General features: G+C 37.8%; 1 protein-coding gene and 2 non-coding genes across 10 annotated transcripts in view; all 3 read right to left on the bottom strand.

Annotated features, from left to right (window-relative positions):
* CEP295 (centrosomal protein 295) overlaps positions 1 to 15,931 on the bottom strand; it is an 85,164-nt gene that overhangs the window by 32,764 nt on the left and 36,469 nt on the right. For 6 of the 8 annotated variants that reach the window (XR_012474349.1, XM_074216452.1, XM_074216455.1 and 3 more), the window contains 5 exons: positions 13,031 to 13,199; positions 12,704 to 12,850; positions 7,545 to 7,703; positions 2,233 to 2,339; positions 1,579 to 1,726 (listed from right to left, as the gene is read on the bottom strand). Coding sequence is in view for 7 of the 8 variants with exons in the window: in XM_074216452.1 (XP_074072553.1) it covers positions 1,579 to 1,726; positions 2,233 to 2,339; positions 7,545 to 7,703; positions 12,704 to 12,850; positions 13,031 to 13,199 (730 nt within the window). In the remaining variant the exon portion in view is untranslated. The remainder of the gene's footprint in view (positions 1 to 1,578; positions 1,727 to 2,232; positions 2,340 to 7,544; positions 7,704 to 12,703; positions 12,851 to 13,030; positions 13,200 to 15,931) is intronic. The other 2 variants (XM_074216453.1, XM_074216454.1) reach the window with 2 other exon arrangements.
* LOC141510716 (small nucleolar RNA U2-30) lies at positions 1,816 to 1,885 on the bottom strand. Its single transcript, XR_012475137.1, has one exon. It is a non-coding gene; the product is annotated as a small nucleolar RNA U2-30 (small nucleolar RNA).
* On the bottom strand, positions 2,022 to 2,102 carry LOC141510717 (small nucleolar RNA U2-19). The gene has a single exon (XR_012475138.1). It is a non-coding gene; the product is annotated as a small nucleolar RNA U2-19 (small nucleolar RNA).

The raw sequence follows: 15,931 nt of genomic DNA, 5'->3' as shown, positions 1-15,931 counted from the left end.
TGCAGAAAGTTATGCTTTCTACTTTATCTAAACACTTCTACCTTCATCAGAAATTTATGTTTAGAAAATCCTTGCTGCCTTTGGTAGAGTTAAGAGTAGATGGGGGAGTGTGGGGTGTTCAAGATTAAGGACTTCTTATGTGAAAACTTACTGAGCCCTTTTCAGAGCTGCTCATCAATACTTGTTGTCCATCTGCCACCCAATTCTCACCTATAGCTCTAAGAAACTGTCATATGCATAGCAGCCCTACCCTGGTAAAACTGTCTCAAGCAGCCAAGTTAAAGAAGGTAAGGAAACCAACAGGCCTCAAACCCTTCAGGGACTTAGGAGGATGTCTGCCCCAAGCAAGTGAAAATATCCACTGCTGAAATGGGTAAATAAAAATAATTTGCCCCAATAGTAATGAAAAGTGGCTGAAGCAAGTGCTGTGGACTGCCTAGAGCTTGGCCAGACATAAAGACAACAAGATCATTCAATGCATTTACAATTGTTGCCAGTTTTCTTGTCTTTTATCTTCCCACTGAATTCCCAATGACTGGAAGAGTGAGGCTGACAACTTTGTGCAGCTCTGCCTCACTTGAATCCAATTCACATGGAAGTTAAGACATCACCCCATGATGTCATTGGTCTTCTTCAAAAATTAAGAACCAACAAGGAGGTTTTCTGTTTCTTAGACAACAACTTATCTTCTATATTTACTAGGAAACATAAAAAGTCATTTAATATAGTACTAATGGATATAACATGTTTGAAACTGTATCCCTAACATTAATCAGTAATTTATTTTTGAAATTTAATTTTAAAAATAAATAAAACTTTATTCACAGTTTCATGCAATTCTGATTTATTTGCAAGGTGACATCTGGAAAAACTCAGGGATCAGAAGGATAAACTTCCAAAATAAGAATCTCTATTATCTAGTTGAGATGGGAATTTGGTACTCAAAGCAAATTTTAATGATCTTTTTTCACTGACAAAGTACTGAAAAACAAAGTTGACTGCAGTTACTTCTGCAGAAAAAGCCTTTGTTATTATTCAATAGCAGCCTAGGATATAGGTAGAACTGACCTACAAACATGAAAGACACAAAAGCAGCAGCCTCTGTGAAGGACACAATTTACCAGGAAGGCAGATTTACATGAAATAACTATGCAAAATTATTTAACAGGAATTTAGAGAATGCAAAGATCAGTGGAGTTTGGGTTTGATGAGAGAAGATTCATGGAAGTGTGACTTTAATTGGGTCCTAATATAAATAAAAGACTCATAGTGACAAGGATGAACAAGGTCATAAAGGAAAATGGGAAGAAGAGAGTAAACAAAAGAAAGGAATATGCATGAAGACAGAGCTGGTCTAACTGGAGTAGAAAGGTATCTGGAAACACTTAGGTAAGATGGGAGAATTAATAAAGACTCTCGAAGACCAGACAATGAACGGTGAAGTTTGACTGACAGATTCTTAGGTGGGTAATAAGGTAGTAACATATAAAATGGCCTTGGGAAAAGTGATGTGACTTATAAATAAGACATCCACACTAGCATTTTCATTTATTTGGGCTCGTGTTAATGCAACATTACCTGAATTTGCAAGATTTAAATGAGTCTTTTCATTACTTAAAAAGCTCCCACTAGACACTGTTAATGAAGATGACTGGTCATCTTGTAGCTCCTGTGCATGAGACTGGAAACTAAGGTCATTACTAGACCATGGTAGGGATGGCACTATCTAAAAAACATAGCAAACAAAAAAAAAACAACAAGAATTACATGGTTGTTCATAACATGAAGAAATCACTGATAGTGATCTATCAATTCTGAGCTCAGTTCAAGTGTAGAAACCTTCATAATTAAAAGGTCAGTAGTAAAGTTGTTTTCATCACTGCACAGAATTGAGTAACTACATACCCACACAAACACTCCACACATACTCACATACTCACACACCCAACCCCCAACCCACCACCCTGGGACTCACACACCTCATCCCATTCTTCTTACGAACCATTATGACTTGTATTGCTTCTCAGAAACATATAGATCATGCACCACAAAGACCAGAAGGTCTCATGATGCTCATATTTGGCTATTTTTCATCACTGATCTACCTCAATGAGAATAGATCTCAGAGGACACCATATTTATGATTTGCAATTTTAACTTAACAAGATAATAATCTAATAATAAAACACACACAAAGAAAAGAATATCATTTCAAAAGCTCTTATTACTAACCTTTTTTGGCTTAAAAGCTGATCCAGAATATACAGGTACTTTCTGCCCAATATCAGTAGCAAAGCTAAGTAGCTCATGATTCTCAGTTACCACATCCTTGGTCTGGCCTGAATATGAAAATTATAACTCAAGTTGGAGTTTAGTTCCATTTCAAATTAATTAAAAAAAAACCCCATTAAGTCCCTATTATATGTAGCATACTCATAAGGTGGATTCTATATATTAGGCAGGATGTGAATTCAGGTGTCCTCACTTTAAGATAAGCTATCTATTATTGCCATGCTGAGTCTCTGGAAACACACAATGAATTTTTTCTAAAAAGGGGAAATACTATTCAAGCAAATGAATGATCCCGTTTTAAATATGTCAATGGTAAAAGAGATCCAGACATTCCCAAATATTTAAGAAGAAAAGATTATTTCTTTCAACAAAAACTTCCTGGAAGTGGAAGCTAAACTGGAGTTGAAGAAAAAATTTCAAAAAGGTAGCAGGGTATTCCCATTCCATCTTCTAGAAGAAGTCTTTCCTGATCCTCCTTAATGCTAGATGTGGTCTCAACAGTTGTTTTCATGATGTCTTTACATTAGACAGAGCAGCACAGACCTCTGAATGGCAAGTTAGCTTTGTCCTACTGTTGAAAGCTTGTACAATCGTGACATACTACATGAAACAGGTTCGTTTTACTTTACTGGCAAAAGTCATAAAATCACTTAAAATAACTAAGCAATTTATATTTTACTCTACAGACAAGAGAATCTCTGATGGTTTCTAAATGACAGACAGACATGGCTATTTTTCTTTCCTTTCTGTGGGTGACAGAATTTTGGAGCTAAAAGTCTAAAAAAAAAATAATCAACAAGTTCAATTCACTCACTTTATAAATACAAAATGATTTGTATAAGGTTGTTAGAATTAATGTCATCGAAGGGCCTTGAATTCAGGTGTCCTGATTCTGAAATACATGCATTTTTCTATATACCATAGCACACATTCATAAATAGGATAAAGAATATGGTTTCTGGTCACAGAATAGAATGAAGATAGCAAATGAAATGAAGTACATTAAACTGTCAGGGTTGATTATTGGAACTGTAGATAACTTCAATTCCCACATATCCTCTCTTTGGCTATTATTAATTTCTATGCTATTTAAAATTTCTAAATTAATCCTAAGGCACATAAAGATAAAAATAAGGGACAAAAATTCAATTTTCATCAATTCTATTTTGATTTACCAATTCCATTAACAATATGGTTTTAACACTACAACAAATTGCAGAGAATTCATAGAAAATGAGGACTGAGGAAAACTCCATCATATTTAGTAGATAAGAGAGCATCAGTAACCTTGGAGTGAACAATTTCAGTCAAACGGTGGGCTTAAAATCTAGCTTTTAAAAAGCCTGAAAAATGAGTGGAAGGTAAGAAGATTGTATGTGTTGGCTAGCCAGGTCATGGGCATGTTTATATGCAACAAGGAGATTAGGTAAACAGGGAGAAATTGTAGAAGAGAGAGGTTAAAGGAAAATATAGAGATGAACTGAAATACAGAACAAGAAAGAAATGAAGATGTATTTCATGAAAATTGAGGAGGGTGATGCATTAGGAAGTCATGGCTTTCAAGGACATTAAGCTAGTGAGCAAGATGGTAAGGAGTGGAATGAAAATAAGACTAAGTCAAGATCTTGATTCTTTGAGAAAGGAAGGAAACTGTCTTATAGGATAGTAAATCCTGGTACTACTACTCCTAGCCCTTCAGTACTGAATAGAACTACATAAACCAATCAAATGATGGGTGGTATGAGTTACACAATTATATTTATTATAGTGAGGGGTATGCTTTGGCAAGGCTTCCTTCTCACATACTTTTACAAATGTTGGTTCCACCCTTTGGCCTGATTTTTTAAAAATGTTTTATTTATTTAAGGCAATGGAGTTAAGTGACATAGCCAAGGTCACACAGCCAGTCAATTATTAAGTGTCTGAGGCTGGATTTGAACTCAGGTCCTCCTGACTCCAGGGCCAGTGCTCTATCACTGTGCTGCCTAGCTACCCTCTTGGCCTGATTCATAGGAAACAGGACTATTGGAAATGGTCTAGCTATTTCAGGAGTTTCTTGGCTTTAAATCAGTGGCCTTTTCTCATATCAGAAAAGTACCACATCAATGCAAGGCAGTTAGTATCATGTGGTATCTGTAGATAAAATTCAACAGTCTGTTATCTCCTAACCTGTCTCTTTATGGACTGTCAGTATAGCCCTTTTTCTTCCACCTTTGACTCACATATCAGTATAACATGAATGGCAGGACAACATCAGCTTTCCACTTTTGGACCTATACTGCTTTGCTATGTTAATACACATCCCAGAGTTTCAGCTCATTAGATGTTGCTTTCCACAACATTTTTCAAGTCAGCGTTAGTTGGGAGAGCACTGGGAAGAGGAGCTGTGGCACCTCATCCAGTCTTGGTTTGTTCCCAGTCCTGCTTTGCAGCCCAGACCAACCAATCCAATTCTTTTTTTTTTTAGGGCGTTTTTTTCAAGGCAAATGGGGTTAAGTGGCTTGCCCAAGGCCACACAGCTAGATAATTATTAAGTGTCTGAGACCAGATTTGAACCCAGGTACTCCTGACTCTAAGGCCGGTGCTTTATCCACTATGACACCTAGCCGTCCCCCAATCCAATTCTCAGAATCAATCCTTATCCCAAAATAAATCACAGTGACAAGGATCTGGACAGCATGATCTGAATCTCCAAAGAGGAGAGATTGATAAATGCTGGTAGTAAAGAGATAATTTCAAAAATGACAGAAAGCAAGAAGTATACTTCTACTGTGTTGGAAATTACAAGAGAAGAAAAACACAATACTAAGAGAAGATGGCCTGGTATTCTGCGTCTTCTGAGGGGAGCCAGGTTTCAGTGAAAATCAGAAACAAAAAGTGTAAGATGAAAAAATGTTTAATAATGAGAGAATTCTAAATGACATAAAAAAATGGAGGATAGGAGATAGAGACCATGGAGGATAGAAATGATGTAGATTTGACTGGATAAATAGTAATCAGAAGCAGAGGGAAAGGACTTGTGCTCTAGCAGATGGCAACTCTGAATCATTGCAATGAAGAAAGCAAGAGATGGGAATCTGCCAGTGGAGAAGGAATCAATGCTCCCCACCCTACTTGGTTCAATGGTGACTGATCACATTGGTAGGGAAAACCAATTCCCACAGTTTGTCACTCCATAAAGAAACATGATGTGGCAGTACAGAAGTGATTGGTAAAGGGGCAATAGTATTAATAAACACCAACAGCTTTAATAAATACCTCTCTAATCCAAACTGATTCATATTCAGGACTGACTGCACAGGTTCATCCCAAAATGATGAGGAGAATAAGACAGACACAAAAGATATTCTGCAAGTGGAGTAAGCATTCATATACCAATCTTCAATTTCCTAGAGTTTCATGCCTACTCTTATCTTTGACTGAACTGAAAAGGCTTAAAATTTTATATTTAAAAAAAAAAGCTTAAAATTACTTTGGCTAGTAGTGAAAGATGAAACTGATGGGGGGGGGGGGGGGGGAATGAAACCAGAAACTCAGGGAAATCTTCATGTAAAGATAAAAGTCTGATTTGGGAACAATTAAAAAATTGAAGCTAAGACTAGAATTTCTCTAGGACAGATTAACTCACCAAGTTGTTCTTGTTACAGAATCTGAGTTAGAATGCCATAGGTTAATGATTTCAACTTATATCTCAACACTAAAATTTCTTATAGTATAATTGACAAATATTTATTCCATCTTGAATTGCCTTCCAGTGAATATCTTCAATGCACTCTTCTCAAAGCAGCTCAATCCACTTTGGGAAAACTCTAAGGATGTTTTTCCTTTTATGGAATCTGAATTTATCTTTGACAATTTGCATTCACCACTTCCAATTCTGTCCTCTGGATTGTAGTAAAATGACTATCATTAAGATATTACAACACAAGAGGTGGCTAGGTGGTGTAGTGGATAAAGCAGCGGCCTTGGAATCAGGAGTACCTGGATTCAAATCCGGTCTCAGACACTTAATAATTACCTAGCTGTGTGGCCTTGGGCAAGCCACTTAACCCCATTTGCCTTGCCAAAAAAAAAAAAAAGAGATATTATAACACCTAAGAAACATTGCTTAGTCAAAACTTTCTTCTATTAATAACCATTTAAATGCTCCCAGTTGGTAGTTAGGGATAGGTGAGTGAAAGTATGGGATTAGGAAAAGATAAAAAAAACCAAGAGGAAAAAGGATTTACAGACTACATGATTTCAAAAATTTTTTCAGACATCTCTATATTCTTATCCAACCTCTACCAAAGTATGATGAACATATAGAAATTTCACTTATAATTCTAGAAAAGCTTTTATATTCTGCAATCTGCAAATAATGGACCAGAGCTATTTTTATTTTGGCAGCCCTAAGAAATGGGAGAAAAAGCTTGTTATTTAAGTCCAAAAACTGCACAAAGTCTTACAACATTGACTTAGAGAAAAATCCTCCCCAAGGAGTCAGTGGATACATTTTAAGGCACCTGTAGTGGATACATTTTAAGGCACCTGTGACTTTAGATGGGGGGTGGAATGGCATATTTGTTTTTACTCATCTCTACCTGAAATTTAACATTTTCTTCAGTTATTTAAAAACATTATTCTAAGAAGGGGGCCACAGATATCACCAGTTAGACAAAGAGCCCAAGAAGCAAAAAGAGGTTAAAAACTCCTATCTGAGTGATGCTTGGCATAGTAGACAGAGATTCAGTCTGGGAAACAGGAAGAACTGGCTCAAATACATACTGGGCTTTATGAATGAGTCATTCAGTCAGTCATAACCAATCAGGAGATATTTATGAAATTCCTTGTGCTAGGAATTGTGAGCAACACAATAAGAGAGAGAAAAACAATCAGACTCAAACTTCAAACCAGGTGGAATAAGAGGCCTCAGCACTTGTTAAGACCAAACAATTTGATGCATTAAATACTCACTGTTGTCAGAACACTAGGAAATATGATAATAAAAATAAATGATAATCCCTACTCTTCAAAACTGAATCTATTTGGTGAATAAGACCAACAAATATGAAGTAATGCAATATTACAGTCCAATGCTAAGTAGTACAGTTTAAAAAGGAGATACGATTTTGTTAAGTTGTGAAGATGAGGCTTTAACTGAGCCTTAACGGTTAACAAGTCTATTAATCAGCTTATCCATCTCTTACATGATTGATACACACCATCATTACTACCTCTATGAACTGGTTTTGCAGTATGCAGGCTATTACCCTGACTGGTCTCTTGTGATCTATCCTCCAAACTCAGGCACTGGCTCACTGAAATCCTTCCAGGATCTCTATGGTGACTAACAGTTTCTTCATGATTGCTAGAATCCAAGTCACTTGAAGCTGATTTGGAAGCAGTTTCTCGATAACATTCTCTTTTCTCTGAAATTAACAATGATTAAATCAGTACACATGGCTAGACATAAATCACTGATCTATACAGCACAAGATGAAGGTACTATGGCTAGATAGAAATTTCTCTGAAAAATTTTAGCAGATTGCTTATTTAATATGAATCAGCAGTGAGACATGAAGGCTACTATATCCTAATCTGATTTATCTTAAGTTATGTTTAGAAAAGTATGATGTTCAAAATGAAGACAGTCTCATGGTACATGAACCTGTTGAGACACATCTTGAGTTCTGTCTTCAGTTCAGAACCCCACATTTTATAAAGACACAGATCAATTTTAAGTTCAGAGAAAGGATTGTAGTATAGTGAAAAGAGTTAAGATCATGCTACACAAACATCAGCTAAATTGAGGATGTTTAGACCAGAAAACAGCTCAGAAAGAACACGACAACTTTCTCTAAGGATCTGCAGGATTGTCATGTGGATCAAAGATCATGTATACTCTGCTTTGCTCAGGGTACAGGAATGAGTGGAATCTGCAAAAAAGCAATATCTCCACTTACTATAAAGAATTCTGAAAATTAGAGAGGAAAAACTATAATGACTGGTGCCTCAGGAGATAGCAGACGCCCTAATAAAACTGGAGGTCTAAAAGCAATGGCAAGTTATATGCTCAATCTTTGGGAATATAGAGTCCAGGGGATGCTTGTTCAGGTATGAGTTGTGGTTCCTCCCAACTCTTAGATGTTTTGATTTTAAAGCAAAAGAATTTCTTAATTCTTGCAGAGATGGCTGAAACTCAAATATCTTAAGTTTAGAGGTATAAATCAAGCTTAGACTTTTTGAATTAAGTACCCTCAAATGCTTAAGTCTCTTATTGTATTCAATTTTCACAAAATATGTTATATCTGTATCTGTGACTAAGTTGGTACACTACATTTCAATTAAAAATAAGTCTAGTTAAATACCTATTATGGGGCGGAGCCAAGATGGCGACAAGAAGGGATCTAGTCTTAGGTGCTCTCTGATAAAACTTGAAACTAAGGACTCTAAACTTTTGAGAGACAGAACCCACAGAGGGACCCAGCGAGGCAGTTCTCCTACTCAAGGTAACCTGGAAAAGAGCAGAAAGGCTCTGCTCCCCGGGGTCGGAAGGGCGGCCCACCAGAAGGGTGGCCTACTAGAGCCAAAGAACTTCAGCCTCCTGGAGGCAGCCCCAGGGTGCTGGGAGCCGTGGCTCACAGCAGCGGGGGGAGTCTCCGGAGCTGCACCCCAGGGAGCACCTGGCACAAAGTGGGGGAACAGCAGGGGACCTCTGCCAGAGCAAGCACATGGAGACCAGCCCTCAGGGCACACAGCCAGCAACTTGGTCTTTCAGCAGCCCAGATACAAGAACAAAAGCAGGCGGAGCCAGTAAGCAGGAGCCTCCAGGGCATGAGCCCATTGAGCTGAGGAACGCGAGTGAAGAGAGACTGCAGAGCTCTGTCCTCTGCCTCTGGTATAGGACTCTGGGGCTCTGAAGACATTCAGATCCTGATCGCAGTCTAGGCCCCCCCATAGAACAGCAGGGCCCCCCCCCACCTCAGCCCCATGGCAGAGGGGGGCGCTTATGGTCATTCACAGACCAGGAGGGAGGACAGAGCCTCACACACTGAGACCCTTGTGGGAGTGTCCCAAAAGCTCAGGAAGCACCCCCAAAACAGGCCCAGGCTGGGAAAATAAGCAGAGAAATAATAGGAAGACCATTGAGAAATATTTTGCATATGAGCCCAAGAAGGATGAAAATACTCAGTCTGAAGATGAGGAAGCACAAGCTCCTACATCTAAAAACTCCAAGAAAAACAGAAATTGGGCTCAGGTTATGACAGAGCTCAAAAAAGACCTTGAAAATCAAATGAGGGAGTTGGAAGAAAAACTGGGAAAAGAAAGGAGAGAGATGCAGGAAAAACATGAAAGTGAAGTCAGCAGCTTAGTCAAGGAAATCCAAAAAAATGCTGAAGAAAATGCATGCCAAAAAAAAGCTTAGGTCAAATGGATAAAACAGTTCAAAAAGTTATTGAGAAAGAGATCCCAAAAAACCAACCCCTAGGAATATTATAGCCAAGTTCCAGAATTCCCAAGTCAAAGAGAAAATATTACAAGCAGCCAGAAGGACACAGTTCAAATATCGTGTAGCTGCAGTCAGGATCACACAGGACTTAGCAGCAGCTACAATGGAAGCTCGTAGGGCTTGGAAATACAATATACCGGAAGGCAAAAGAGCTTAGAATGCAGCCAAGAATGAACTACCCAGCAAGGCTGAATGTCCTCTTCCAGGGAAAAAGATGGACTTTCAATGAACCAGGGGAATTTCAAAGGTTCCTTTTGGAATGGCCAGAGCTGAACAGAAGGTTTGATCTTCAGATACAGGACTCAGGTGAAGCATGGAGATTGGAGGAGAGGGGGGAAATATGAGGGACTTAATGATGACGAACTGCATGTATTCCTGCATAGAAAAATGACACTGATAATACTCATATGAACCTTCTCAGTTAATAGAGCAGGTAGAGGGAGCTTTTATAGTTGAAGCACAGGAGAAAGCTGAATTTGAAGATAAAATATGGTGTAAAAATGGAGACAATAGAAAAAAGGGAAATGGAATGGGAGAAAGAAAAAGGAGGGGGGGGAATAGTCCAAGATATTTCACATAAGATTTTTTTTTTTATTACAATGAGCTATTGCAATGATATGGAAGTGGGGAGGCAAGGGGGAATGAGGGAACCTTTGCTCTCATCAGAGATGGCTAGGAGAGGAAACAGCATATATACTCAATAGGGTATAGACATCTGGAGTAAGAAGGAGGGGGGAGCAGGGGGAAGGGGTGGGGATGTGAATAAAGGAGGAGAGGATGGACCATGGGGGGAGAGTGGTCAGATAGAACATATTTTCTTTTTTTACTTCTTGCAAGGGGCTGGGATTGGATGGCCTGTCCAGGACCATAGGGCCTGGTGGATTCTGGGCCTAAGGGGTGGTAGGGGGGCTCAGGGCCTCTTGGGTCCCAGGACCAGGGATCTGTCTGCTGCGCCACTCAGCGACCCTACAGCAGAGTCAGAGTGAAAAGAGAGAGAAAATATAGGACATGGTAGTGGAGAAATAAGAAAGGAGGGAGTTGCGATCAGCAATGGCAAGGTTGGAAAAATATGGAAGCAACTTTTGTGATGGACTTACCATAAAGAATGCAATCCACCCATGACAGAGTTGTTGGTGTTGGAAAAAAGACTGAAGCACATTTTTTATTATTATTATTTGGGGGAGGGTGCAGGGCAAGTGGGGCTGGGTGGCCTGCCTGGGGCCACATAGCAGGGTGATCTTTGGGTGTCTGAGGCTGGATTTGGACCTGGGTGCTCCTGGCTCAAGGGCCAATGCTCTGTCTGCCACCCAGCCACCCCTACTATGATTACTATTTTATTTTATTTTGGGTCTTTTTTTCCCCCTTCTTTTTGGTTTTTGCAGGGCAGTGGGGATTGGGTGCCTTGCATGTCACACAGCTGGGTGATTGTTGGGTCTACGGGGCTGGATGTGGGCTCGGGTGCTTGTGGCTCCAGGGCTGGTGCTTCGTCCATTGAGCCACCTGGCCATACCTACAATTATTACTATTTTTTTTAAATTTAATTTTTTTTCTCTCCCCTTTACTTTATCACCCAAGCAAGTCTATATTCATGGGGGGAGGGGTATTTTGTTTACTCTTAAACAAGAATATTTTATTAATGTAAAAAAACATTTGTACAAAATGAGAATTAAAAATAAAATAAAATAAAACAAAACAAAAACAAAAAATAATAATAAATAAATACCTATTATGTAGATAGAGATCACTACTCATTATGAATAAAGACAAAATTGTGGTCTCATTACATTCTCTTGGGGGGAGACAACATATTGTACACATACATGCACACACACAGAATATGTATAAAATGAGTAAAAAGTATTTTTAGGAATGAGTTCATCAGAAATTGGTGAAAATCATGAAAGATTTCCTATAGATGGCATAGGAACCCAATTTTGAAGGAGAGAGTGGTATAAAGAGGGAGTTCATTTCAGCTACAGTTGACAGCCTAGCAAAATGGCATAATAGGAGTATATAGGTAAAGTCACTAAGAAGGCCAAATTGTCTATGCTATAGAATGCAGAAAGAAGGGTAGATACTAAATGAGACTGGAAAGATAGGGTGGGGTCAGATTGTGAAGGATTTTAAATGTCAAAAAGGGGAATTTTTATTTGGTCCTCTAAACAAAGAGGGAGCTACTGGAGTTTACTGAGAAGGGAATGATATGGTTAAAACAACAGAAAAATAAATAAAATATAATTTTAAGGTGGAAAAAACTAACAAATGAGAGAAATCAGGAAACACTTCTTTAAGAAGTGGTACTGAAACTCAGTATTAAAGGAAGATGTGAATTCTAAGTGGTAAAGATGAGACAGTATATTCTAAGAATGGGGGACAGCTTATGCAAAGGAACACAGGTAGGAATGAAATACTGACATGGTAAAAGATAGTTTGGCTTGAACATAGAATGCATGAAGAGAGGTAATATTTAATACGACTAAAAAAGTAGATGGGTGCCAATTTATAGTGGGTTTTGAGTGCTAGACTGGATTGACAAAGATAAAGCTACAAACTAGGATGACTGAAAGAATGGTGTACCCTTAAGAGAAATACATAAATTCAATGAAAGAAGGCTAAACAGAAGGAAGGAGAAAGATCATATCAATTTTAACCCTCCATATGCAAATTAAACTACATATTTAAATAGCTAGTTCCTGCAGCCCAAATCCCTAATAGTAGTTGGTGTAATTGATTTTATTTGTTCATTATAAAGATGACTTACTTTAAACTAATCTATTATTGGAAGAAAGGAGGAAAGCAAATGAGAGAGGTCATAAAAACTATAATTGAATAAATATTCCTGGCACTATTTTAACCCCTTATATGGTATTAGAAACTTACTAAATTTTAAAATTTTGATATTATTAGATGCTTCCTTACCTCTAGTAGAAGTAGTTCTGCCACTTTTTGGTGATTCTACTTCTTGAATAACACTAAGTTCATGCTGATTTAAATCTAGTCCTGATCTGATTTTTGCTAAAGGTGGTTTTGAAAGTCTCAGTCTCAATTCTTTGTTTTGCAGTTGACCTGTCAAACCAAAATATTACATACATTTATACTTTAAACAACAAATTATATTGATATGCTATAAATCTTCCACCCAATTAATATTGTTTATATAGGTTAGGAGGCTATGGTAATTGAGACAAAATTCAAATTTTCAAAATTTCGAAATTCAAGATAAAAATAACAAATCACTTTCCTTACCAGCATGCTCATCTGGAATGATATTTTCTGAAAGCAATTCACTGTCATTAATTTTGCTTTCAACTCCATCATTAAGTTCTTCCTGATGATTTTTTTCTATATCCTGTGATAGAAATAACTGTGAATTGCATTTTTTTTCTTTTACATTTTGGATTGTAGACTTAATTGCCTTTTAAAAAACAGGAGGAAAAGAAGAAATCATTTGAATGAACTTGTGGGATCTTTCCCCACTTCAAAAGGAAGCAATCTATTTTCCATTCTCTTCTTTTCCTCTCCTAAAAACAAAAAAAACCCAATTTCACAGCCACCATTAGAGGCCTTAAAAGATCTTGGAGCTCATAATTCATGAAGCTTGCACTCCACCTCTTTCCTCTTTCAAAATCAGAAAACCCAAAAGCTTCTATCAGAGAAAAATGGGAAGCAACAAGGAGCACTTCAGATTCTTCACTTCCACTACAGGGAATTTCCAATGCTGTCATTGGAGAGAGAACACACACAGGAGTAGTCTGTGAAGACACATCCCAAGATACCAATATTTCAACTCATAAAAACTATGATCGGAACTTTAGAACCAGTTAATTCTTCAAGTTATTCTACATTCTACGATCTCAGCATTTCTACTCCTATGCCATTTAAAGGTCTCTGCCACCTACCTCTTAATTTACAACTTCCCTATTCCTCATCTTTTGTTTTTAATTAAAAACTTTATTGAAGTTTTTATTTATTTATGGCAATGGGTTAAGTGACTTGCCCAAGTCACACAACTAGGCAATTATTAAGTGTCTGAGTCTGTATTTGAACTCAGGTACTCCTGACTCTAGGGCCTGTGCTCTATCCACTGGCACCACCGAGCTGCCCCTTATTGATATTTTTAAAATAATTACCACCATTGGGGCGGCTAGGTGGTATAGTGGATAAAGCACCAGCCTTGGAGTCAGGAGTACCTGGGTTCAAATCCAGTCTCAGACACTTAATAATTACCTAGTTGTGTGGCCTTGGGCAAGCCACTTAACCCCATTTGCCTTGCAAAAACCAAAAAAAAAAAAATAATAATAATAATTACCACAATTTTTCAATGACCTCCTCTATTATAACAAGGTATATTGGATCTGAAATATATGCCTATCCTACAACTATAGTCTATGACATTTTTTAGATGTGACATCAACAAATTGTGGGGGTTTTTGTTAACTATTTGGTCTCTTATTGCACTGGTTAATCCATTCATAATTAAGGTTATGATTATGTTCATTGTTTTATTTTGATTTTTATCTCCTTCAAAGCCAGCAAATTGATCCTATGGTTAGTTTTGATTACACTGTATTGATAAAAGTCTATTCTATTAGTTTTTTCCTTGCTCCCATTTGTCAACGCTATCCTAAGTGCCTTAGCACTCACCCCCCCCCCCCATTTAACTGTCATTCCTTTTTTATATCTTTCTGTTTCCTTACTCAGCTAGGTGTGGGGTTACTTTATTTGAAAAATGATGCTGGAAGAGTCATTGGAGGTTTTGGAGTGAAGTTATGACATGATCAGAGAAGTACACAGCAGTAGCAGTATGAAGAATATATTGGGATAGTAGCACTGGAGAAATAAAGGTCTTTTATTTTTGTCCATTTCCACATTCTTTTACTCTGAAATTCATTCTTGGTTCACAACCTTGTTCTTCATTCTCATCACAGCTTTCAAACCCTAACCCCTTCAGTTTTTTTCCCAGGACATCATCCTGACACAAGCTATGTTCTTTCCTTTCTTCCCTATCTTGACCCTTTGGTACACTATTTCAATTTTATGCTATTATATTCTCATGTATTAATTAAACCATTCTCTACTTGATTCCTAACACTTATACTGTTGAACAACCTAGAGAAAATTGCTAACACTGCAAATGTTACATCATCATTCAACTGGGTCTTCACTGAGACAAGGCAATCCTTTGACATCTTTCTAATTGACTCACTATCCTTCCTACCACAGGACTTTCCTAATCTTTTCATCTCTTTCATGGCTTCTTCTCCCTTTCATTTGAGAACTCTGCCTCACTCTTTACTGAAAAAAATATATACTCTTCACTGGAAGTTCCCTTTTCCTCATCTCCCATCACTCAGATGTCTCTCTCCGCTTCCCCATCTCCTCTTTCACCTCTCACATATTTGGAGATGGCCCTTCTTGTCAAGCAAATCCCACTTCCCATTCTATTCCCTCTTATTCAGCAAAATGCTCTATTAGCTCTACTCTCACTTATCTTAAATCTCTTCCTAATGGTTAATCCCCTGCTATCTATAAAAATGCCCAAGTCCTCCTATCCACAAAGCACCTTCACTTGATCTAGCCATCCCTACAAATCAATGTCATCTTTCTTCCCTTTTGTGACCAAATTCCTCAAGAAGAAACTTTGTAATAGATATTTCCATTTTCTTCCTACTAATTTTCTACATAATACTGTACAATCTGGTTTCTGATTTCCTCATTAAATTGAAACTGTTTTCTTCAAAGTTACAATTAACATCTTAATTGCCATTAAAAGCTTTTCTTAAAGCTCACCTTTCTCGCTCTCTCTGCAGTCTCTGACACTGTCAATTATGGTTTTTCTTGATACCCTCCTTCTCTCAAATGTTCTGTCAACATGTGAAACTCATTACGTCCCAACCCCCCCCCCCTTAGAACAGGTGAGTCCATTCCATGACACAAAGACTCAAAGCCCAAACTTTATTATATTTTATTACTATACTCATTGGTAATATAGGTTACATTGTAGCCATAAAAAAAATTAAAATTCTATACACATCCCTTGACAAGTTGTTGCCACCCAGAAGACCTAAAAGGTTGTACACCTTCTCCTGTTAAAAATCCTACCATTTTTCCAGTTCCTCAGGCCCACAACTCAACCTAGGTGTCATT

This window comes from Macrotis lagotis, chromosome 1, assembly GCF_037893015.1.
Source record: "Macrotis lagotis isolate mMagLag1 chromosome 1, bilby.v1.9.chrom.fasta, whole genome shotgun sequence".
NCBI classification, from domain to species: domain Eukaryota; kingdom Metazoa; phylum Chordata; class Mammalia; order Peramelemorphia; family Peramelidae; genus Macrotis; species Macrotis lagotis.
The sequence above is the reverse complement of the archived record's forward strand: the minus strand, read 5'-3'. Positions and strand labels throughout refer to the sequence as shown.